Source organism: Leopardus geoffroyi, chromosome B1 (assembly GCF_018350155.1).
Source record: "Leopardus geoffroyi isolate Oge1 chromosome B1, O.geoffroyi_Oge1_pat1.0, whole genome shotgun sequence".
Classification (NCBI taxonomy): domain Eukaryota; kingdom Metazoa; phylum Chordata; class Mammalia; order Carnivora; family Felidae; genus Leopardus; species Leopardus geoffroyi.
In genome coordinates this window covers 7,836,595-7,859,741 of record NC_059327.1, presented here as the reverse complement: position 1 = coordinate 7,859,741, position 23,147 = coordinate 7,836,595, and the positions used below count along the sequence as shown (strand labels likewise).

General features: G+C 39.6%; 1 protein-coding gene and 1 long non-coding RNA gene across 3 annotated transcripts in view; one reads left to right on the top strand and one right to left on the bottom strand.

Moving 5' to 3' along the window:
• Positions 1–23,147, top strand: part of VEGFC (vascular endothelial growth factor C) — a 109,789-nt gene that overhangs the window by 77,133 nt on the left and 9,509 nt on the right. For both annotated transcript variants that reach the window (XM_045452379.1, XM_045452380.1), the window contains exon 4: positions 12,770–12,921. In XM_045452379.1, coding sequence (XP_045308335.1) covers positions 12,770–12,921 — 152 coding nt within the window. The remainder of the gene's footprint in view (positions 1–12,769; positions 12,922–23,147) is intronic.
• LOC123584646 overlaps positions 327–23,147 on the bottom strand; it is a 29,596-nt gene continuing 6,775 nt past the window's right edge. Inside the window, exons 2-3 of the long non-coding RNA XR_006705604.1 lie at positions 15,492–15,575; positions 327–852 (exon numbers count right to left, since the gene is read on the bottom strand). This is a non-coding gene — a long non-coding RNA (uncharacterized LOC123584646). The remainder of the gene's footprint in view (positions 853–15,491; positions 15,576–23,147) is intronic.

Below are 23,147 nucleotides of genomic sequence, written 5' to 3'. Positions count from 1 at the left end.
CTGTACATTTACTGTATACTATTCGGAATAAAATGCTACTGATTTCACAGGTTTTACTGGATAATAGGGCTTTAGCTCATCATAACCCTGAAGTATAACAGGATTTTAGAAATCCTTTTATAGGTGTTGGCACTAAACACCTTTTTTCAAAAATATCGAACTACTTATTCCAGTGGGATAGTCTCTAAAACGTAACACTCATTTTTAAAGAGATGTTAAAATTAAAAATGTTGCTGGCTTTCATATTTTAGCTGAAGCCCATCAAAGGATTTTTGGCCTTCCGTGTTGTCACAGTTAGAGAAAATACACGAGGGTGATTTGGGAAATTACCTTTTTGGAATGACTTTAATAGAATATATTTGTAAATATTTCCATTGAGCAATATGATATCTACCCTAGATTATATTATTATTGTGGGGTTTGACTGAAGGCAAATAGCAATTTGGTTGACCTTCAAAAAGTCCAGATAAACCAGTTGCATTTTCCAAAGACCAAAGGGCTACATCTGGTTTAAAATTGGGATGGCATGGAAGAGCCTCAAAAAATAGATTTTGAAGATTTCATAAAATAAAATGTTACCTACTAAGAGCTCATTATTTGTCATCTCAAAAGTGCCTTATTGGATTTGGTTGTTGGGTGAAACTTTATCATCAAAGTGCTCGTGTTGTAAAGGTGAAAAGTTGAGTCATAACTGTTTTAGCATTGGGATGTTGTTTCGTTGGTTCATTTCTTGAAATTCCTGTCTTTTTAGAGTTAATTTATTTTCTCGGTGCAAATCAGTTGCCAGTTGACAATAATGCTGTTTTTCATTATTAATTCCTTCCACAAATTCTTCTATGATGCCTTGTTAAGCTGACGGAAAAAAAAAATAGTTTGAAATGAATTTTCTCTGGGGCACCTGGGTGGCTCAGTCGGGCAACTGTCTGACTCTTGATCTCGCCTCAGGTCATGGTTTCACATTTCGTGGGACCAAACCCTGCGTCGGTCTCTGGGCTGACAGTGCGGAGCCTGCTTGGGATTCTCTCTCTCTCTGCCCTCTGCCTCTCTCTGCCCTTCGCCTGCTCACATGCACTCCCCCCCACCACTGAAAATAAATTAAATGAAGTTTCTGTAAAAAAAAAAAAAAAAAAAAAAAAAAAAAAAAAGTCTCAGACTTTATAGTATATTATTTATTAAATATTTTCATATTTAAGTTACATATTTCAAAATATATCTTTTTTTAGATACAGATGCTCAGATGTTTTGTGTAATAGTTCCTCAGACAAGCTCTTAGTTCCCCAGTACCACGCTTAGCCCAAACAACACCCTGGTCTTGTGGTTTTCCCTCTGGACACGTGTCTTCATCTCTAATCAGGAACACAGGGGTCGTCCTTGACCTCTCCCTTCTCTTGTCACACATCCAGCCTGTCACCAGTCCGATGTTAATTTTATCCCGTAAGTATCTTGAATCCCCATGTCTACCACCATCACTCTAGTCCAACATACTTTTCATGCTTTTTCCAGCTAATGAAAAACCAGCCTCTCCGTTCTCCCGCTTCCATTTCCCTTCGATTGTCTCAACGGCCCCCAAACGCGATATTTTTAAAAACAAAAGTCTGAGGGTGTTTCCAGCATAAAGAGCCTTCAGCGATTTCCCACTGCTCTTAGAATACAACCAAACTCTTTACCACAGCCTTGACTGTCTGCTTGGCTCTACAACATGGTCTGACAGAAGTGTCCCTTGTCCTTACTTTTTGTGCTTCTAAATGCTCTAGGCTTCCTTGAGTTCCTTCCACCATGCCCCCTCTGGCCCAGGATCTTTGCTCATACCCTGGCCTTCTGGTCTCCTCCTTGCCGGGGTACCGGTTCTTGCAGTCTCCATCACGTGACTCAACAAGTCCCTGGGGGAGATTTATCTGACCTCCTTGATTGGGTCCTGTTTCTTTTAAATTCTTTATAGTTTCCCATACTTTTCTTTCATTGCACTTAACTGCAGCTTAGAAATCCATTTGTAACAATATAGCCATTATTATTTGATTAATGTCTGTCTCCTCCTTAAAGCCAAAAGCAGGTCTGTGTTATTCATGGGTTACCTGAGTATCTACCACAGAATTAGCATACAACCCCTTTTGGAACCACATAAAAACTGGACCCTCTCACCAGAAAAAATGAAAATATGGACATACCCACAGTATTTACCCCAGAGTTCCAAGGATATGGCTTCCTTACCCTACTCCTTATCTGTTGAACCGGATTTTAAAACTACTGCCTTGAAGGTTAATAATCATAAAATAGTCGGGGCGCCTGGGTGGCTCAGTCGGTTAAGTGTCCGACTTCAGCTCAGATCATGATCTGGCAGTTTGTGAGTTCGAGCCCTGCATGGGGCTGACAGTTCAGAGACTGAAGCCTGCTTCAGAGTCTGTGTCTCCCTCTCTCTCTGCCCCTCTCCCACTCACGTTCTTGTCTCTCCCTCCTTCAAAAATAAACATTAAAAACAAATAAAATAGTTGATTAACTCACCTATGTAATTTTATTTATTTTTGAGAGAGAGAGAGAGAGAGAGAGCATGTGCTCTCGAGAGTGGGGAAGGGGCAGGGAGAGAGGGAGAGAGGGAGAGAGAGAGAGAGAGAGAGAGAGAGAGAGAGAGAGAATATGAGAATCCCAAGGAGGCTCTATGCTTTTATTGCAGAGCCTATCATAAGGTTCAGCCCCACAAACTGAGAGATCATGACTTGAGCTGAAATCAAGAGACAGAGGCTCAACCAACTGAGGTACACAGGTGCCCCAACTCGTGTAATTTTTAAATAAATGGATCCTATTGCCTAACAAAAGTATATGCTGTCAATTTTAGAACAGTATTTTTAAATGTCTGTTTTTTAACAGATAGAAAATTCTCCCACTTTCTTATCCCATTCATAGATGGCGAGAGCAAAAGTCACCATTCTAGGGGTGCCTTGGTGGCTCAGTTGGTTAAGTATCCAACTTTGGCTCAGGTCATGATCTCCTGGTTCCCGAGTTCGAGCCCCACATCAGCTCTGCACTAACGGTGTGGAGCCTTACTTAGGATTCTCTCTCTCTCCTGCTATCTCTCTCTTCCCCTCCCTCTCCCTTCCTCCCTCTCTCACTCTCTCAAAATAAATAAATAAACTGAAAAATCACCATTGTATTCCTCTTACTGCTGTCTTACTAAATACATGCTTACTTTACACAATATGTGCCAAATAGATCTCAGGAGTGCCTTGAGTAAAATCTAAACTTGGGAAACATAACATCACTGTTAGTAAACAAAATCAATAAATGTAGTCTTCAGTTGATCATTGGTGGTTTTTCTGTGACCAGTGAATATTTGTTTCCTGCAGTGGCATGATTAGGTCCCATGTTGACCTCACTGGTGCCAGAGTAAAAGCATTTATTCAAGGATGAGTATGTATGCACAACAGCACACACGCTTCTCTGTCAAGTTGGAAGCCTCACATGGGTGCAGGCTTCAGAACGTTATAAGGCTTCCAGGCTAAGAAGAACATTTAGTGCTAAGTTTAAGGTATGTGTAGGTGAACTAGAATTTGGTCCAGTATATTTTTCTACAGGAAAACTACATCTACTTTAGATCATATGGAATCAGTTCTCAGTGTGTTTCATCCTCTTGCACCTCTAGCCTTCACAGAATTTAGGTTTACTAGTATAACAGATTTATGATGTTCAAATCATTTCACCTGCCTCCTCCAGTCGTCTGCTCCTATGAAAAATCAAGAATTTACCTACAACATTTTTGAGATCTGGTTCCCTGCTGTTGGTTTTGTGTTGTTTTCTCAAGTTTTTTTAGATCCTTTTTGATAGGCTTGATATGTGCAGTAATCATAATTCTTATAAGTTCTGATCTACAGAGCAGTAGTGTTTTTAAACGTTGTATGCATCACTGTAACAGCAGGCTAGATCTCATCTCCGCACTTCCGTTTGCTGAAGAGTTGCAGAGTTTGAATTAAAAAATTTGAAATGCGTTGAAAACAAGGTACTTAGCCCTCAAAGTTCTGCCCCAGGACGTGTTCTTTTCTGACTCCACACTCTTTCTTTGGATTTCCTCATCCACACTATTTCGCTCTTCATGGGGATTACTCCAAAATCCTTATCTCCAGCCCAGACTTCTCTCGCGGTTCCCATACTCAACCCTGTGACTCCGCTTCCTCTTTGACGATCATGGAAAGTGTGTGCCCCACTGGAGTTTACGACCTGTTCCCGCACAGCCACCCCACCTACGCAAATAGACAAGCAATAAGCCCTTTCCTCTTCCAGTATTCTCTCAGTAAATAACACCCCTCATCTTGTGGGTTAATCCAAGTTATTCTTCCTTTCACTACAAGCCCAATCAATTCCTGTTAAATCTATCTTCCAGACATGGCTAGAATCCATCTGGTGTCTTCATCCTGCTGATCCCACTCTGATCTAGGCCACATTCATCAATCACCTGGGCCAGCCAGCCTAGTAACTGGTCCCATGTCTCCACTCTTACTTCCCTCTAGTCCATTGGCTACATTATAGCAGTAAGTTTTCTCTTTGCTAAATGCTAAATCAGTTATTGCCCATGCTAGCATCGTTCTTATTGGTCGATGCAAATGTTCTAAGTCATTAAGCATTTTGAGCAGCACTCTCCTTTAGGTGTCTTCTTTAGGTTAAATCCATCAACACGGTTTGCTAGGCCCTCTATGATCTGGCTGCCACCTAAATCTGTAGCCTCAGTGGTCACTGCTTTTTCCCCCAAATATTGCTTTCCACAAGAACCCAAATGCTTTCACTCCTTCAATTATGTCAGTATCTCTTAGCCTCGAAGTCACTACACTACTGTCCTTTGTGTTTGAACATCTCCTTATATACCACCTTGACCTCCCATACTCATCTAGCTAATTTCTACCCATCTTTAGGCCTGGATAAGAATGTCACTTCCAAGGCATTGTGTTGTCTGCCCCATAGCATCCTTTATTGCCCATATAACATCATTATCTATTCTGTCAGACTGTTTTAGTCCCTGAGCCCTAAGCTCCATGAAAGCAAAGATGGTGTTTGGTTATTACGCTGGAGCACAGCACAGTCATTGGCACGTAGGAAACGCTAAGCACTCAATTGAATGAATACAGGAAAAAGAACAGATTTAAGCCAAGGGTAGAGCTGGGAATATGCCGATTTTGAAAACTCTGAGTGATATTTATGTGGAGAAAGGAAGAAGATTGGGCAGGTAACTCTAGAATTCTATAACAGTGATGGGATCCCTAGCTATAGATATAAGAGGAAACATCATATTGATAAATGTTGTCTGAAGCCATGGTGTACTTGTTACTATGGAGAGAATTCATATAAAAGCCAGTGCCAAGGGAAAGCCAACATTCAGTCATATGGTACCACCCGTTTCTCTTCCTAATTTTATAATATCATCCCTTCTCCCACCCAAATAATCCACTCAGATAGTTTTTAATAGTAAAAACAATTATTTCCATTTAAATTCAGTTAAGTGTGGTGAAGTACCCACTATGGGTGCTGAATTCATACCCTGTTGTATAATGGGTATATAGTCATGTATGGACCCTGCACTAACGGAGTTTACAATTTAGCAGGGAAAATCAGCATTTATCAAGCAAATAAAAGTAGCCTAAGTGTTGTAAAGAAGAAATAAATGCAAGGGTTTATGGAAATGCATATCAAGGAGGACAAGGCGTGAAACTCCGGAAGGCAATGTTTTCATGTATGGTTTAACATTTTCACTAATATTGCAGCTTATAGAGGTTTATACCTAATACCTTTCCTAAGTGTATTTTTTATTATATTTTCAGTGTACTATAAATGGTAGCATGTGATAATCTCTTTCAAACATAAAAGGAAGTTTCTAACTGCTGTTTTTTCTGACGGGGATGAAAAAAAAAAAAAGTTGTTGTTTTGTCAAAGGAGTTCCTGACACAACTTTTAACAACAAAAATCACCAACTAGAATCATATAAATTTTAAAGACAATGTACCTTAGGTGATATAAAACCCAACTTTTTTTATAGAAACTTCCTTAGAATTCTTTTTAATAGGGCTCAACGAAGGGCAGGTTTCTAGAATGTGCGAGGAAACCAGCCATTTGAAAAGTGAAACCACATGCCCTGAGCATTCCAGCGTGAACTAATAGGTCACAACTGCTTTCAAAGTCCTCCCTGCTATCTGCTTCAGAGAAGTAAACGGGGTGGGTGTCTTTCTGACCTCCTTCATAAACATGCGCCTTCAGTCTATTTTCTTACGAGAAGTTGTATATTTAAGGGATATGACCAAAAACCAGAAAGTGAATTTTGCAGGAGATAAATTATTTGATGACTCAAATAAAAGCAGAAGAAGGTCATCTCCTTTGGAGCCAAACACTTGGATTAAAAAGTTGTCTAAATGTTAGTATTTACCTTACATGGTTTTTCCAAAGATAGGAATGAAGAAGAAAAACTACAGAGCCCATGGGGCTTCTCTGGAAATCCTGGGGTTAGAGCTCAAGAGACTATACCCTCTTTGCTGTGTTTTTTAGTGCCAGCAGAAGGAGCCCGCTCACTCTGGAAGCTGGGCCTCCTCTGGTGCATGCTGATGGATACGGACAGCATTATTTAAAATTCTGTGTTGCCATCCAAAAAAAAAAAAAAAAAACTATTACATTTTTAATTATTCCATAAAGAAATAATATAAGCATAAATATTAGCAAAAACATTCCAGATTGTATCTGAGTTCAACTGCACGCTTCATAAAATGTTCTTTTACAGCAAAATTTATTTAAACCCGAGTAAAAATGTGCAACTATGGAATCAAACTGCGAGGTATTATTTTGTACTGCAGCAGTTCGGAAGATTCCACTCGTATGTATTCAACAAGTGGAATGTGATTTGTTTGGAATCTTTAGCTAATTAATATTTGGCAAGCGCGGTTGTTGGAAATCAGGTTTTGTCCAGATGTGGGGAAAAGCTCTCTACCATACCAGTTATCAGAAGTGAAAGAACGTTTGCCTGAAGGAAAAAAATAACGCATCTGTTAAAAATACCTTTTTTCCAACTCCAGGCACTGTGATCCTGTGTACAAAACTGATTCAGTGTTTCTAAAACTCCTGAATTGGGGTTTCTAACTATAGCATTGTTTATGCATTTTATGCATAACATTATATAAAATTAATTCCATCCCAAATGGCAATCTGTTCTTCCCAGACCCAATTTAAGTTCTATATCCCCTTGACAGTGGTCCTGTGGTTGGTCAGCTCACTTGATAAGCTGACAGTGAACCCTCAATTTTTAACTTTTCCCATTTTTAGGATTTACTTAAGTGCTGTGTGGTTTCCCTATATCATCTTACGGTCATTAACTATACTCTCCGGAAGCTCCAGATTGCCTCTATACTTAATTAATGGACTCAAGATTGGAATATTTAAATTAAATATGGCAACGAGACATGCTATGAAAAGAAATTGGTTATATTTTGGGGGTGTAAAGATGTCGTAAAGGGCAGCATTCTTTTGTTTCATATTTGTACCCACACAGACATTCCCTTAAAATGTAATACTAAACTGTAGTCCAGGATCTCGTCAGTAAGGAAGTTCTACACCTTTTTTTGAATAGCCTGCAAGATAAGTAGAAATAGGAATTGTTGTTTTACAACTGTTGCTAGGCTGGTATAAACAGCCTATTGTTTCAAAATGTGGCTTTATTTGAGGTCCATTCTTGTTGGTGAGAATCGACTATTAAATACTCTTATTAAAGAATTCCAGTAGATAACAACTGGGAACCATTCAGTTGGAAATGCTTGGCGTTTCCTCTTTTTTATTGCAGCTTTACAGAATACACAGATATTTTTTTTCCCAATGTCCAGGCTTATTTAAATGCCATCTTTATATAAACCCTTTGGATCTCTAAAACCAGCAACTCCTCAAATAGCCATATGCAGATAGTATGGGTCTATTATGAATTATATTACTCCTTAAATCCTCACTTGGCTACAAGCTATTATCATGTACTGTTCAAGAACAATTCACTTTATAGCATAAAACCATTTTAGGAAAATCACCACATTCAAAATATCCAAGTATAAATGTCATCATCCTCAATTAGGATTGACTGAGTATACATATATACATGGAATTGTTAGCTAATGCTGAACATAATACATAAATTTTGCACTCTGTGAGCTTAAATATAAAGTAGAGAATACCGTTGTGCACACATTAAGGCACAAAACAGTCTGACAACGGTATGAGGATAGTTGTTTTATTGAAATATAAAGAATTTATATGTTGTTGCAACAGTGATGTGCCGGAGAGACCTTGACTCTTTTGAGAGAAAATTATACTGACTGTGTTGGTTCAGATCTTTATATAATGGCAAGCACAGATTTCAAGAGTTAAACTGCAGGTTCTTGCTCACGAACGGCATTTGTGATAAACGATTTGAGAGTTTAAAAATTCTAACATGGTATCATTATATGTGTATATGTGTGTGTCTGTATGAGAGAGGGGGTGGGCAGGGGAGAGAGAGTTGCATGGGGCCAGAGCCACTGATTGATGAGAAGTTGTCATGGCACTTGGTACTCAGCATCTTGTTGGTTCTCAATAAGGAGTTACTGAAAACTAAACAAGGTAAAATGTCAAATCGTTGGGATTCATCTACCAAAGATTCAGATCAATTGTGAAGGAGAACCACTGTTCAGAGAACACCGCTATGACATCACCACCAGTATTATCCCTATTTTATGGATAACAAAATGGAGGCAAAGGGAAATGGGATAATTCTTCCAAGTCACGGAAATAGTAAATTGCGGATGCAGGACTCAAATGTCTGTGTTTCTAAGACTTGGTTCTTGGTTACTCTTCTAACTCTAGTAAAGGAGAGAGGTTGCTGGTTATTTGGAAATTACATTTAATGATTGGGGGGGCTGTGAGTTTATAAAGTGATTCAAATTACTCATTTTTCGTTGTCGTTCAAACAAGTTTACCGTTTCTAAAGCACATACTGTCTGATTAGGGAAAAGGGCCTGTGGACACTCTTCATAATGTGGGGATTAAATATAGCTATATAAAATTTACAAACGGATCTGGAAGGAAGGAAATGGAATTTATCATACTTCTTAAACAGGTGGTGGAAACCTTATAATCATTTTAAATGAGAAAAGTCAGTCAATCCACACACTTAAGACCAGTGCAGAAAGAAACTGGAAAATGAAAGAGGCCTCTTCAATACATGACAAGAGCCACAATAGGTACCATTGTGCCTTAATGCACACACATACGGCATGCTCCCCTATATTTGGGAAGTTGATAGATGAACAAAACTTATTTATCAAGTACCTTCTACTTTTAATATTGGTCAGGCATCTTTCTCTGGACCCTTAAATTTTGTCCACACTGACACACTCAAGTAGAGAATTAAAAAAACTATCTGAAAAACTCAGGTAAAAATTTGGAGTCGGAAGATGTGTTTCAAGAGAAGGGACTTTTTTTCTTTTTTTTTACTTTATTTTTTCAGCCTATTTATTCCTTTCACCCAAATTAACTGAATTCCGCTGCCCAGTTGCCTGCCTAGACTCAAATAAGAGAAATGAAACATAAGTAATTAAAATTTGGGGGTTTTATTTATTTCACAAGTAAATTTTTCTCTCACGTTCTACTGTACTTTTAATACTTATGAATGTAGTTGTAATACTTAGCAGGAAAAAAGAGTTCTCTAAACAGCGATTTTCTTTTACTGCCTGTTTACCTGTCCCTTTGTGCCTTTAGTCAGTGAGTTCACAGACCCCAATCTCTTCCACCCCTTGGAAGTGTACAGCCAGGCTTTTTTTTTCCAGGAAGATGCTTTCTTAATGCAGAAGAGTGTTCCCCTCCCACTAGAACATTCTTCAAAGCCCCAGTTCCTAAGTGTACACTTGGGACTCCAGGGCGGGTCCTGACTGTGGACGTCATCCCCCCAGCAGTGGCTGAAGGGGACAGATCTCTCTTTGCCCTTGGGAAACCTTGCCAGGGTGGCCTCTGGGAGGTAGCAGTCCCTGAGGGCGGGGAACATCAGGCAAGCTTGCACAGCAGCGGGGTCTCAAACCGCACCTCCCCCGTCCCTCTCAGGCCCCCGGGCTGCCGCCTGTCACTGGAGACAGTGCCAGATCCCCAAGTGATTCCATGCGTTCTGTAAGCAAACACCGCTCCCCTGGCCTGAGCTCACTGAGCGCTTTCCCTCTGATCTCGAGAGGTCTGTCTTCACCCCCCTGCCCCGCCCTGCTCCCTGCTCCCGTTCCACAGCCCGGCCCCCCACAGGGCCCAGAGCTGTCTGCTACCCCGTTTCCGTCGACCTGTCCTAAGGCTTCATTCCCCCAAGACATCGGGCCCTGTGACCACACACGCCTTTCTGAAGCTCTCCTGTCTTCCTTTGGCTTCTCTTGGTCTACCAGTAAGCCCTCCTGGCTCTGCGTCTTCATTCCTTCTTCTTCCCAGACATAGTTACTATTTGCCTTTTCCACCCCTTCATGATGCACCTGTTCCCCAGGCTTCTGTCAGACATTTTCCCCTTCATTCAGAGGGATCTCACCAAGTAATCTCAACGGGGTCCAAGATGTCAAGAAGGGCTTTCATATCGATGGCTTTGAAGTGTCTGTCCTAGGCTCTAGACACAAATCCAACCGCCCGGTAGACGCAAGTTCTTAGGATTTTGTCAGCCAGCCTGTGCATCCTACCACTTCTACCATTACACAAGGTTTACATAATTTTTAAATTTTATACATATAAAAATTGAATAAGTAGTTTATGAAACATACATTTCTTCTGTTCCGCTGGTTCTATGCTAGGGTGCAGAGATGCGATAAGAAGCAGAAAAACTGTAGTGTATATAGACACTGCAGAAGTCTGTCTCTTAAAATAGTTTTACCTAGTGCAAAGGATTTCTACCAGGGTGACCTTTCACCTAGTAAAAGGTGTCTTCCAATCTGCATAAACGAATGTCCTTTTAGAGAAGTGACTGGTCAAAGCCATAATACTGGGATATGTTGAGGTCATATGTTGAGATTTATCTGTGTATCATGGGCAGTATTCTGGAGGAGATCTAGAATCTTGAGAATATGTGCAAAATATAAAAAATATAGCAATCAGTATGCATATCACACTCATTGACATTAACGTATGTCATTTTTATAACCATCCCATGGACAGGGGGTCAGATGTTTCCTCAACTTGACTGATTTTTAAAGAAATATACAGCTTAGATAAGTTAAATGACTTTTCCAAGTTTACACAACTTACAAGTGGGGTTGGTAATAAAACTGCCCTGTTGGGGTGTGGCCTTGTGCCCCTTCCTCCTAAGGCACCTATGCTAACAAAGTAGCTGAATTTTTCAATGACTATACAATAAATGTATTTCAAATGTAGAAAATGTGCATTTTATAATTTAGGTATCTCTGTGTTTCATCCTTCAAATTGCATGTCCATAAATCTCCCTGTAGGACTAAATGGGCAACTAATTCAATTCCTTGAAGATTTCCAATGATCTTCAAGTGTTGGCTTGGAAGGACAGTGAGGGGCCGGATCACAAGGCTCTGGAGTTTGTCATCGTTTTTAGCCCTGCTCAGATTGCCAGAAAGACAGTAACACCAAAGCCATTCAGCTATCGTCCTATTACTACAGACGGATCTTATCAAGCACATAATGGCCAGGACTTCACTTTTACCATGATTATTGAGAAGTTAGATTTTTAAAAAATTTTTTAAATGTTTATTTAGTTTTGAGAGAGAGAGACAGAGCACGAGCAGGGGAGAGGAAGAGACAGAGAGGGAGACGCAGATTCTGAAGCAGGCTCCAGGCTCAGAGCTGTCAGCACAGAGCTCAACGTGGGGCTCGAACTCGGGAACAGTGAGATCATGACCTGAGCCGAAGTCAGATGCTTAACCAACTGAGCCACCCGGGAGCCCCTGATCAATTAGAATTTAAGAAACTTAAGAATTTAAATCCGCTCCGTTTTACTTAACCATTAATTTATTTGTAAATTCAACTTAAAACACTGACTTTGGCGAAGGAAGAGATGAACTGAAGTTCCCATAAACAAGGCATTCAGAATGAGACTTTAAATTTTCAGACTCTAACCCACAACCACGTATCATTACCTACCTTATTGTAAGCTTATTATTTTCATAATGCCTGTGACAAAAGAGCAGAAACAAAGCTTTATCTACTAAGTGATGAATGTGTTTATTTTCTTTTAAACCTAATAAATTCATAAGATTATCTCGGACAAATGTAAAACTACTTTGAGGTGGAAATTTAGTTTGGAATGAAAATCGATTTCACATCTATGTATTTTATGTCTCTGTATTCAGTTTACATAGAATAAGACTTAACCAAAGATCTCTAGGTTGTGTGGCCAACAGCTGTTTACTCTCATAGAAACAAAGATATTTATATCCGTGCCACTTTTTAATAACCCCTGGAATAATCGAGGACTCCGAAAAAATGCTTTTTCCCCCGAACACCCTGGTCCCTTGCATCTCTGCTCCATAATCATTAGCCGGTGATCAAAATTCTAATATGCTTTACAGTAGTGACATGAGAGAAGCATATGGACTATTTATTATTCTGATAAAGGATACTTACTGATTTGAAGCAAAACGGTTTTTATGTCGTAATCATGAAACAACTTTTGCGTCCTGCATATATCACGAAGCATTACCTATCATAAAGAATTAATCTCACTTTTTTTGGACTCCGACATTTACCATAAAAATGCTTTCTAGCATCTATATAATTTTTTCTTCTTTTTGTCCCTTCTTTGTAGTTGTTTGAAATTACAGTGCCTCTCTCTCAAGGCCCCAAACCAGTAACAATCAGTTTTGCCAATCACACTTCCTGCCGATGCATGTCTAAACTGGACGTTTACAGACAAGTTCATTCAATTATTAGACGTTCCCTGCCAGCAACACCACCACAGTGAGTATGAATTAAATCTATTTTTCTGCATCCTCTACTATATAAAATTATTTTCAAGTAAGCACAGTTTACCAAAAGAACTTTTGTGAACCTTGCTATAATATACTTTGCATCAAATGCAAAAGACAAATCGGATAGTGCACCACGAAAACAAAGTCAAACTCAAACCAGGAAGCCCTTTGTATAGACCATCTAGTTAACAGTATAAAGCAAGTGTTTCTATGGAGTGACACACATCCCCCCAATATTCCTCTTATAAGTAATTTAGCCTAATTGATCTAACATCCATGAAATCAAGTGTGCAAACTCATAAGTGACGTTTTTACAGCTAAAAACATTTAAGCCTCGGTAAGATTTTTGGTCCCAAACAAAAAGTAAATAGGAAAAGATTATTTTACATCTATTAGCATTCACTTGTCTTTTTTCAGTCTCAGTTGTTTTTCTCTATCTGTTCATATTGTTTATTTCAGCCAGGATTGAATATTGAAATACTGATGAATTACCTGAAAGAATTTTCTCTTACTGTTATCCCAAATTAACACTCAAAGTACCATTTGTTACTCAAATTCCTTTCTCATCAAATTTTTTAGGCTCGTAAAGGGCGGCATTTGCTGCATGAGATCACATAGAAGGGGCTGGAGAGGCATCAGGTGTGGACTCTATGGATAGTGTAGACTGAATCATTATGCATCATCATCAAAAATCTAGGAACTTTTCAGCTCGCTACCCCAAAATGAGGATTCGGCTCTTTGATCTTTAGGATATCCAATGCATGTGAATAAAATTTACTGAACTTCGACATCTATAACAAACTGTTCAATAAATTGATGGGCAAACATATATATTACCAAAAAAAAGTGTAGCCTTGCCTTTTAGGGGATGTGACAATAAATGTGAGATGCTGAGAGCATTTTTTTCCCCATTCCTGCTTTACTTAGTACGGCAGATAGGAGGCCTGATCTTTCCAGGAACGCTTAAACTAAGGATAGCATCATTTGAGTGAAGTCTGTCCTCCACGTGAGAACAAAAAGGTCTTACAGGCCTCTGTAAATAAGCTGATGCCACCATACAGGAGGACGAGTACCCCCCAAAGTTATCGTGTGTGCGAGTTCACCCAGGCAGCTCAGAAAGTAGCACCACTAGCCCCTGTGGCCACTCGTCCGTTCTCAGCACCTCGGCCATTATCCCCGTGCTGGCTGTCCCCAACATTATGGTTTAAGGCTGACTTAAAATATATCTACATCTCCTCTATTGCTGTTTGTATCAGATATAATAGGTACAAAACTCAAAGATTAATTCTGTTTATTTCTACGTTACTCATAGCACTTTTCTCTCATGTTCTTTGAGGCCTTGAAATCACACGGTTGTCACTTGCTTTTTTGTCCTGATTTTATTTGGGGGGATGGGGGAGATGGGAGATATTTGCTCCAACCTATATACATGTAGTTCCTTTCTATCACTGCCGTCCTCGCTCACATCATCCTGCATGCAGACCTCATCTAATGCAGCGGTGTCGATACCCGTTTTCTCATGCCAGAACTTTCTCCAGCTCCTGTGTAATGTCACAAGTAAGCTTTAAAAGGCCTCACTTCCTTCATGTGACCAGAAACTGTCGGTGGCTTTCAGCTGCTCAAAGAACTGAGCACAGATTTCTCACCTCCTTGTCCTGCAATCAGCCTTCCTTTCTTGTTTCGCTTCTCATTTGTCACCAAGGCTGGGTTTCACCAAGTCTTATTCCCTGAACACCAAACTCATTTCCTGCTCTGTTTGTCCTTTCTATTCTGGCCCTGGCTTACAATAAATTCCCTTTTTTTCCTGCCTTCCCAAAGCCCTGTCCACTTCTCAGAGTTCGGGGAAGGTCTCGGTCCCACATCTGTCTTGCCCAAATGCAAGCCTCCCTTGCTTCCTGAATGCCCATAGCAATTACTGTATTTGCCTTGTCCTCGCGTGGGTTTGTAGGGCTCCATAAATACGGCAAGTGTGCACCTGGATGGTGAGCATTTCAGGTAGGTTTGTACCCTCCACAGTCTGCAGCGAATAATGCTTGAAAATTACTGAGTCACTTCTGTACCTTCAGCCCTTCACATGCACTGTCTCCCTGAACCCTCCCAAAAAGCATCTCTGAAGTTGACAGCGGTAGTAGCTTCATTGTACGGATGAAGCAGGTCATCACACTCCAGAGTTAGGAGCGAAACAATACACTCCACTGATCAGCCAGTGTTTGTTAATATCCAGTCACTTCCGTATCCGCAATTTTGTAGCATTTGCATGTTTCGCTCAGATTTTCACCATTACTTATTCCTACAACTTATTCATATAACTTAAATGCTGTCGAAGGCAAGAAGAGACAGAAAGAGCAAATCAAGCCTGGGCCTCACAGTGAGCCAGATCCGAGCCCGAATTCAGGTTGGCCACCAACTCGCTTTCTAAGGTTGGGTTATTTCATGTGTCTGAACTTCAGTTTGCTTATATGCGAAAGCACAAAGTAAAGAGGAATGAATGAAACACTGACTATGGCGCTTAGCACAGTGCCTGGCATCTAAGCGATAGTCAGTAAAAGGCAGACTTACCATTACCGTTAAGATCCATGTCTGATTCATCCATCTCCTCATGTTTTCTAGTGTTGTTGTTGTTTGTTTCTTTTTTACCACGGTCTACAATAAAAAAAAAAAAATGCATTTCACATTCCACGTCAGTACACACATGAATCTGTATGGGTGCAATATCTATGTTTATGTAATAGGCATATAGCATATATAGTGTATATATTTAAATTAACTGTATAACCTTACATGTAGTTATATATAACCGTAAGAGTAAAACAGAACATTATTTTAAAACACTCTCATTTATTACAGTAGCAGCCAACTCTTTTTTCATTATCACCCCCTAAGGATCCTTTTGCAGACCTTTTTTGTAATCACCTCCCTCGTAAAGTTTTAATACCATAGACCTATTCATATAGCTTTAGGTATTATATGTACATTTGGGCTTTATACATAAAAAAAGGAAGTAGAAAACTTTTTACAAGACAAGTGCTCTAACCCCTGAGCTATAGGGCCTCGCAAATAGAAAGCTTTTTAGTGCAATGTAGGACTAAAAATGACAAAAAAAAAATTTATAGTTAAAAGTTAAATTAAAAACATAAAAGCCATGAACATCAAACATAATTTTATTACACAGTATTTGCTGACAAACCTTTAAGGTAAGTTATTTACTAATATAGTGGTAATATATCATATTACATACGGAAAGTACCAATTGATATAAATATATAATGATACGAATGTATTTTTAAAGAAAACATTCCAAATAATTATCGTTCCAGGAAAAGAAGGATAATTTTTTAAATAATTTATGTAACATTTTTTAGAGAACTTAACTTCCACATCACGTGAGAAAACAACTTGTAACTTCTATAACTGCTGGATGCTTACTTAGTGTCACCACCTTTTTCTTCTCAGCATTTGACACACTAATGGCTTGAATAACTTCTGGAGAATTAAATAATAAAATAAAAACTACTTTTACTTAATTCCCTAAGCTCACATCACACCCAAAACACCAGGGACCAACCATTGGCAGCAGTCCCAAGGCAGCCAACATGCCCACACAGGCAGCTGCTGCTCTGTGACCTTGAGATTGAGCACTCAATTCAGAGAAAGTCCTTCAGTGACAGCCCTCCGTTCACTATAATCTCATAGCCCTTATCTTGCAAAGACTCTGGATATCTTCGGTGCCAGTCCTGCTCACGTGACAACCCATAAAACCCAATAGAATTTACTGGTTCAAAAGCTTTTCCTGGGTTTTGGAGAGACAAAAACCACTGCAACATTTAAGATTCCTCCTCTCCAATAACTAGTTTTTACTCCCTTGCCAATGATACTGCCCCCATTGTGAATGCATGCCTTGCTACTACCCATGGTATACACAGATACTTCTTTCTTTTCTGTTTCTCTCTTTTTTTTAATGTCGGTCTCCACTTATTGTGAAGTGTGGCCTTCAATTTAATTAAAAACTGTCATGGCAACTTATATATGATGAGATAAAGCCATGTGACAAAACCATTTGTTAAAAATAGCAGGAATTGCCACCACAATGGCCAAAATTAAAAAGAAATGACAAAAGCTAATAGTGGAGACGATATGGCGCTATGTTCATATGTCACTAATGGGAATGTTAAACGGCATTACCACTTGGCAAAATATTTTGGCAGACTCTTATCAACTTAAATAATACACTTCTGATATCATCCATAAGTCATCTAAGAACATATTTGCACACAATAACTTGCACATGAATGTCCATAGAAGCTTCATTAGCCAGTAACTAGAAACAACCCAAATACCCACCAAAGGTGAATGCATAAGGAAGCCGTGGTATATCCATACAGTGGAACATTACTGAGCAATATAATACAAATGAACTGTTGACACGCCCACCATGAATGGGTCTCAGAACATCAAACTGAGTAAGACAAGCTAGACTAAAAACTACATGTTATATGATTCAATTTACATGAACCCTAGAGAAGACAAATAGAACCTAGACTGAGAGAAAGCATTTTGGGAGTTGCCTCAAGATATAGATGGTAGGATTGACTGGAAGGAGCAAAAGGAAACTTTGGGGGTGATAAACATGTTCCATATTTTGATTATGGTAATAGTTACATGGGTACCTACATGTGTAAAAAAATGAACTTAAAATACAAGCATTTTATCATATGCCACTTATTTCTCAACAAAATAAGTTTTGAAAAGCCAAGAGCAACAGACCTATTTTATTAACTATAATTTTGAAATTCATGTAGGTTTAAAATGGTAGATTCCTTAAAATCTTCATGATAACAAAGTCAAATATTTTAAGATTCTCAAGATTCCCCACCAGGGAGGGCCTCCCAGCCCTCATTTGTATAGAGTTCGAAATTTCCCAGCAGTGGCCCCAGCTCTGCCCAACCCCTGCGCTCTTACCAACCACTGTTGGGACAAAGACAAGACTTGCCTGTCTCAGGTGCATGGCGCTCAAGTCCCATTATTAGGAGATTAAATGAGTAGCAGACCATTTGTTCCAGGTTATTTATGAAGAAGTATAATTCAGTAAATAAATGAATCTTTCATAAAGTGAGTTGTCCATAAAAAACTATTGAGACTCTAAAACGGGCCGAGAACCCTCCAAGGTAGCGTGAGGAAGGATAGGCACGGACTTGGCTGATTCTGACCTCAGAGCGTGTGCACAGTCAGGGAGGGACGATCGTAACTCGTGTGCGCAGTCAGGTAGGGACGATCTGAGCATGCGCGGAGTCAAGGAGGGAGGATCCGTGCATGCGCACAGTCAGGGAGGGACGACACGTGTTCTGTCTGTACGATTATCACCATTATGATTTTACAAAACGTTACCATGCACTAGGCACCTGCCACACACCGCCACATGCTCATCCTAACCCTGCTAGGTGGCCGCATGGATGATCCACACCACAGAGCACAGGGGGGAATAGTGCACACTGCAAGCAGCTTCCCAATTACAAAACTCATTTTCTGCTGTGAGTTTCGCTACCTTCTGTCAACTTTTTGTGATTCATTTTCCTCATGTACAAAACATAAATTCAAATGTTACATTCAAAAATGCAGTGTCACATTTATAACCTAATCCTCACAATTAACCTCTTTAGTGACATTTCATTAGTCCGATATCGTAGAAGAGTGAAATAGAATAAGAGTAATAAGGAGAAGGAAGAGAACAACATCCAACACATAGGGATGCAGTGACATTTATACTCAGTGACACCTGCCTGGTCTTGGCACAGTGCCTGATGCCTGACGGTGAGCATTCAATAAACTTGGGCTGCTATTTTTACAGACATTCTACAAATGGGAAAACGGAGTATTAGAAGTGTTAATCAGCACATAACAAAGCTGAACAGCTAAGAAAAGTGCCAGAAAAAAATACAGATTCAAGTCTTTTCATCTCTTAAACCCATGCTCTCCCCCAGTATCTTATAGCATTAAAACAAAAAACAAAACAAAACAAAAAAACAACTTTCAAGTCTCAATATCAATACCAAGATATGTCAGAAAGTCCAGAGGTAGAAGATATTCTCTCTAGAAGTGGTTAGATATCAATATTCATGTTGATGTTCTCATAGATTATTTTCTTTCCTTCCAATTATTTCCTCCTATATTTTCCTTCAGCTTGAACTCCATGGATTCCCATGGCCCCTTACATGGAGGGTCTCTTTCTATGGAGGGAATCTTTTGTAATTAAGAAGTGATGCCAGAGATTTTTTTTTTACTTGATAGAAGTAGTGTCTATTCATTCATGAGATATTTGAATCTTACATGTGTGTCACACCATCCTAGATGAGGGATATTTTAAAGAATGGGTAATTCCTTAACTAAAACCGCTCTGTGCCAGAGTACAAACACAAGTATTTCTAATATAATAAGTACATAAATGTACACTGTGCTCTGCTTTATTGAGTCGTTCATCAAACACTTATTGTGTATCTACTTGGTATTGCTATTATGGTAGGTTAGAGAGAGAGGAAGGTAGACAGGCTCACTCCTCTAGAGAAATCCCGTGAGTCAGAAAGATGCACACGGGACATGAGCTGGTGAGGCAGAGGAAGAAGGCGGGCTGCGTCCCTCCCATCACACACAAGATGCCCGTGTCTGCAGAGGTACAGAGAACTGCATCTGCCATGCCAAGGATGGACTTTGTCTTCAAGTCTCTCAGGAGCCATTAAGAGATACATGTGTGACCCGTGATATTTACATTGTATATTATAGAAAGAACATCTGGATGGCAGTGTAGTAATAGAAAAAATATGGATAGCACCATAGTAGGTAGATTGAGTCCCAAAACAAGAGGTGGAAAAACTGGAGAAGAAGCTTCTGAAATAATCTCATAGAGAAGCAACAAGGGTAGGAACCAAGGCGGTGGAAATGGGGATGGAAAGAAAAGAGATGGAGAGACAATTTTGAGAAAGTCACGACTTGGGCATGGCATGTACAGGAGAACAGAGGCAGAAGTTGAGGGTGCAGTGCATGGACAGTATTCACCAAGACAGGGAACACGTGTTCACAGGAAGAGTGGCATCTCTAGGAAATCAAAGAGAAATGTTTGCAAGGCGGTAGGATCTGGAGCTGGGAGGGCACTAAGGTGGCCACTGCCAGCATGATGCTGATAGAGCGTTGGAAGAGATGAGCCCAACTGAGGAAAATAGAGACAGTAAAAAAAAAAAAAAAGCAGCAGCAGCTGGCACTATGCAGAATATCAATATCTAAGAAACTGGGAGAAATAATAGTCTGTGCAGAGACTGAGAATAGTCGGAAAAGTCAGGGATTCAAAACCAGTTATTACAGAATCCAAAGGATATTGCAAAAGCCAAACAAGAATTCAGGGAGCAAAGAAGTGGTCAGAAGATCAAGTCTTAGAAAAAGCTCATGAGTTACTGTGACGGACTCCCTTATCTGAAGGACATGAAACGGAGGTAACACTTATTAACACCCTATCTTGCACAACCACTTTGAGAAGGAGGAAGAAGAAACAAGGGAGTGGAATTCCCAGTTACATATGGGAAACTGAATCAGGGGGATTAGGTCATTTGCCCCAACATCACACAACTCAAGAGTGGCAAACCAGAGATTCAGACTAAATTTGGAGTCAATCCATTCCTTTGGGGATGCAGTCATGACTACATTTTTAACTTCTTCACATTAAAAACAAAAAACCCTTCAAACATATAGGAAAGAACAAAAAAAAATGCACAAACGACATATCCCTCCACCCCAATTCTGTCATACTCACTCAAGACAACAACCCAAAGCCATGGTCACCATTCAGCACCCTTCCTTGCCAGAGGTAACCACCGATTGAAAATTGTATCCTCATTTATGCTCTTCCATTTTTATAAGACAAAAGAATGTATAGTATGGCTTTGCTTAAAATATCTTAAAATGGTGACAGTACTTTTTTCTCTGAACATGATGTTTTAGAGATGTAATCATTTTGAGGTATCTAGGCCCCCTTTGTTCATTAAATACCTGTGTAGTATTCCGTTGTATGGATGAATGAATGAATGAGTGAGTGAATGAATATTCCTGTTTATTCTACGATACAGACTATAGGGAAGCAATGTACTACATACTAGGAAGAGAGTAAAACCAAAGGAGAGAGATGTCACATTTGAAATATAAGTGCCATGAAATGAATTCTACCCAGTGGTAAATTCATTGGTTAATTGGTTATCACTGACAATGTTCCTAAAGGGTTCCTAAAGGAAATAGCACATTCTGGGGACAATAAAGCCATGAGAATTGAATCGACGAGGATTGGGTGTTAATGGAAGAAGGCCATCGAAGATTCAATTAAGAAGGCAGTGCTAAGGCTGTGCTTAGGAAGCTTTGGGTACCAGCCTAGAGAGTTGCACCCTTCCTGTGGAGGTATCGGGGAGCATGTGGAGTGTTTTGGTAGGGGAGTGACAAGAGCATGCTCAGCACAGCCAGGGTAACTTGGATTTTTTTAATGAATACAAAATAGAAATATGTATGATTTCAACCTGATAAAGAGGTTCTGCCAGTCTTTGGGGGAGAGCCATGATGTGGTAACAGAGGAAAAGAAGGGGTGAAAAAAGAGAAAATGGAAAACTCTAGCTTGAAGGCTCATTCATTTTTATTTGTTTACTGGTTTTCATTTCTTTTACGAAGTTGTCAACATTGTTTACTAAGACACAAAATAAAACATACTTGCCTCTAAGAAGTTAGAGTTACCCGGGCTTATTAAGGAAAATTTCATTCGTGTGAGAACGACTCTCTTCTCCAAGGAACAGAGCAAATTTATCGCCCTGGCAACCTTTGATGTAGAACTTGAGGGCTCAGTGTCTTCATTAATCTATAACAGATCCTCCATCTGAATGCTTAGAAGCTTGAATATCCATTAGGCTTTGATTTTCTCCTTTTAATTATTTCTTTCCTTTTCATTTCAAGATCATGCATTCCATTCTTGCTTTACCAAAAATAGAGATGGAGTAGCATGATGCAGTTAGTAAACTGCATCAGAACAGAAATGCAGAGACAATACATCTGCCAGTGAAACTGGGACATGAAGTCTTGCTCCAGGTGGCCAGAAACTACTTTTCCACTATTTTAAAACATGCATCTGTGTCCTGCCCTGAAAATCCCCTCTTGATAGGCTTAAAACTCTCCTGATCATATGCAGTTATTTCTGAAACCTTAATTCATGGGTCTGCTCATCCTTTTTTTCTTTTTACAAAGCTCGTTATTACCTAAATATTGTCTAACCCCTTCAAATGAGCACTGATTAACATGAATCCATTTATCCATGGAACTCAGGTAAGAGTCTCCAGGCCTTGGAGCATATTTTTTCTAACAGAAGCTAACCGTGCTGACCTGTGCACCCACCTTTGGACTGTCTGGTTTCTGTCTTCTGAACGATAACAGGTCAAAGCACAGCCTTTTTTTTTTTTTTTAGAAGTTTTAGGCTTATAGAAAAACTGAGAAAGAGAGATAAAGAATTCCCATCTACTCCATACCCTTATTCCCTAGATTCCCCTGTTATTAATACCTCGCATCAGATAGTCAAGTGTAATCAAGGGCCATGCATAAAGAACTCAAGACCAACACAATTCAGTCTTTGGAAATCAAACTGTTGCAGTCTTTTCAAAACCCAGGGTCTGTGTGGCTCTGAGAGTGAAAGAAAAGAGTTGCCCTTGCAGCTGCTACTCTGACAGCAATCTTGGGAGGGTCTGGGTGGATATGCTTTCAAAATATAATTACAGGACTGAGTGATTGCTAATCATAGCGGGTGAAGTTCAGATGACAGCAACAGTTGGCATTTAGGGAACCAAACCTGTATTTGGGTATTTATCCAAAGTATTAACATGGTCAGAGTGCCCCCTCTGTGTTTTCTTAATGGAGTACGGAGCATATTATTGGCTAGCTCATTGGATGATATGAAGATGCTCAGAAGAAATGTAGGAGAGCCCACAGCACATGCTTTCAAACGAATATTACTGGATCACACTTCACATTGAATAAGATTTAAGGCAGGATTGCTACTTAAGGAACACGACTGTATTACAGGTACCACACTTTCATCAGAATTTTAATCAGTTGCATTGTTGTGAAGACACCTTACGAAAATAGATGCCAATGAGAGTACTTGATTAATAGCACAGTTCATGTCACAGAGACAATGTGCTATTTCAA